This window comes from Halyomorpha halys, unplaced genomic scaffold (genome assembly GCF_000696795.3).
Source record: "Halyomorpha halys isolate HHAL.00 unplaced genomic scaffold, Hhal_1.1 Scaffold84.1, whole genome shotgun sequence".
NCBI lineage: Eukaryota > Metazoa > Arthropoda > Insecta > Hemiptera > Pentatomidae > Halyomorpha > Halyomorpha halys.
Window position 1 is genome coordinate 552,687 of NW_027110155.1, and position 2,987 is coordinate 555,673.

Here is a 2,987-nt window from a genome sequence, read left to right on the forward strand (position 1 = left end):
ATATTTTTTTTTTTTCTAAAGACTAGAACATATGTTCTATTATTAGATTGATTTCAGATATCATGAAATGTAAAGCCTGAATTTTCCGAAGAGGAAGAATATTCCATTATCATAATTAGAGTTTCCTTGACTATTCGACGAGACAAAAATGGTTTTCATGATGAAACCTCAATTAAGAAATGCATCATTAGTGATGACGTAATCTTACAGAAAATTAAAACCCAAAACGATTAAATGAAATTGAAATATCTAAATAATTAAAATTCATTTCATATTTCAGTATTCGACTGGATTTTATAAACTTGCTCAAAATTTTTAACTAAATATTAATTAATTACTTCGAGATTTAAAATGGCTAACTATTATGAAGATAGGCCATCAATACGGGATTCACCAATTCACTTCATCACCAATTCATATTCATCCCCTAATTTTTACAAATTTGTTTGATTTTCATTAGGTAGTATCAGTTTTGAGGGTATTTTTAATTTTCTAGCCTAATCAAGTTTTTCTCAAATGCTTTTACTCAGGAATTTGCAATCTAACGAGGAACTTTTGTTTACGAATTTTAATCAAATTTATGTTCAGCGTAAATCACCATAAACAACGAACAATTTTTTACAGTTTTCGACTACGAATATTTGCTGGCAAATGATACAAAACATCGAACAAACCATAGAAACGAAATTGCCTTAGAATTTAATTTTTTGTATGAATACATCATCATAGTTTGAATTCCGACGATGGGCTAATAGAACTTAAATGGTTTTCATGAAGAAGACGGGTCCTTATTGGGAATTCATATTTATTCTTCATGTATATAGGATTAATATATAGGGATATTTAAAAAAAAATATATATATATAAATTAATAAAATTATTATAATAGTTTTATAACTCTAAATTAGGATTTTAATATTGTAAGAAAGCAGCTTTAAATAATTATTCTAATTCAGACATGACAAATTTTAAAAAAATCAGTTTTACATAGGATGTAATTTTATTTTACGTTTAAATTTTTATATTATAGTTTTTTTTCTTTTATTGTTGTTTTACTTAATGTTTAATTTTGTTGTTAATTAATTTATTTTTTATTATTATTACTTTTTTTTACCTATTCCTTATTTTGTTATCATTTAATTTATATATTTGTAAATATAGTGTGATTGAGCTCTATGACTCCTATTAATACAAGATAGAATGTAATATTACAAAATAAATTTAAAAAAAAAATACGTGAGAAAAACGCTGAACGATTTTTTTTCTAAGCCAACAATTTGGAAATGGTAATTTTTAACTGGCTCAAATATAAATTCCAGTTCTATTTAATCTTCAATACAATAAATAATTATACAATCATCAAATAATTACTTTTTTTTATGATTCCTACATCAGATTTATTAACTATATTTCTTTTAATAGGTAATCATGATTATGATGAGAGTTGATAAGTAATTCACAAAATAAAAGAACATTCATTGGTCCAATAAACAAAAATATCCTAAAGTGAATAGAAACTAGTCCGCCTGTGAACACAAAGCATTAGTAATGATTTTTGCAAAACAAGTTATATAAGTTGGGTGTGATAACTATGATAAACTTACGAGGAGTGCCCTCATGTTGTGAATGCAGATAGATTCCTTCTGGAAATGTAACTGTACTCTGAGAACAAGTTGAAGTTGTATTTATAGAGGGGAGGGTCCTTGGGTTGCGGAGGTACAAGCAGGTGATATTGCACAAATCAAACGCCCTCAAATGCAGGAAGTTTGTTTTGACAGATATTTCTTTTTTTAAATTGTTTATTCATAGAAAAATGTGGTTCTGTAGGATGGGGGTATATAAGTAATAGGTCAACTTTAGTATTGGAGGTTTATAAAACGAGACACGATTCTTTCCTATGAAATAATAACTATTTCAATTTGTATTAATACTAATATAACTATTTGCTGTACAGAGGGAAAGCGAAATATAAAATATATTAAAACAAAAACAAAAGACAGATTCTATTTTTCGAAAAAGAATATTTTGGGAGAAATCCTATCATATATGATAAGTCCAGAACTATCACACACATATAAAAATCTAAATTCTAAACACATTTATTGATATTCGGCCTAAGTGTATTCCCACGAGAACTCTAATATTGCTGCATGAGATTAATATTAAAAATGGTTTCATCCAAAATATAAGGGAAAATATATTAATATTAAAATATTTTATATATAAAAATCGAATTATTACATTTTATTTATTTTTCATGGTGTTTGCAGCACCTATTTTCCTTCTTAAGGTATTAAATTTAATTCTCTACTAATTATATTCATTCACACATTTCATTTATTAGCTTAAAATAATTCATTTCATTTAAATTTTAAACTCGGCCCATTATTATTTTTTCTGAAATCGAATATTATATTATATTAATCAACAGTATATCTCCTGAACAAATGCTATGCAAAACATTTTAAATTGGTGTCAATAATGTTTTCATATATGAAGGTACCAAAAAAAAAAAATTAAAAATTCATCCGATAAATAAACACGTAAGCATAATTAAAGAATGGAACAAATATAAATATAAGGATAACATGTTTTTATATAAAACTGAAGAGAATATTTTTCCTTAGACTTTTTATTCCATACTTAAATTATCGTGCTATTGCTTTAGACACGGTATCAGATTTGAATTTCATGTTATGATCGCATTTAATGTTATGATGTTTGGAGATATCATAAGAGCAGGTATATTTATGTCTGGTCCAATCAAAATGTTTATTCTACCAGTAAAAAAGTTTTTAGACAGTATAAAGAAAGAAATGTTGAAAAAAAAAATAGTTTTGTGAAATTAACATCATGATCAGACATTAAAGACTAATAAAAATCTATCATGCATACATTAGTAGAATGCATGCATTTTCAAATGCTGCCTGGAAAACAGACCACTCCTGCAACCATTATTCTTGGTAACTTGTTCATCTAGATGTGAG

At 26.0% G+C, this 2,987-nt stretch overlaps 1 protein-coding gene across 1 annotated transcript in view; it reads right to left on the reverse strand.

Moving 5' to 3' along the window:
* LOC106677036 (microtubule-actin cross-linking factor 1, isoforms 6/7) overlaps positions 1-1,751 on the reverse strand; it is a 4,744-nt gene extending 2,993 nt beyond the window's left edge. Inside the window, exon 1 of the mRNA XM_014414710.2 lies at positions 1,605-1,751. Within this exon, the coding sequence (XP_014270196.1) occupies positions 1,605-1,619 (15 nt within the window). The 5' untranslated portion in view covers positions 1,620-1,751. The remainder of the gene's footprint in view (positions 1-1,604) is intronic.
* Between the last annotated feature and the right edge of the window lie 1,236 nt (positions 1,752-2,987).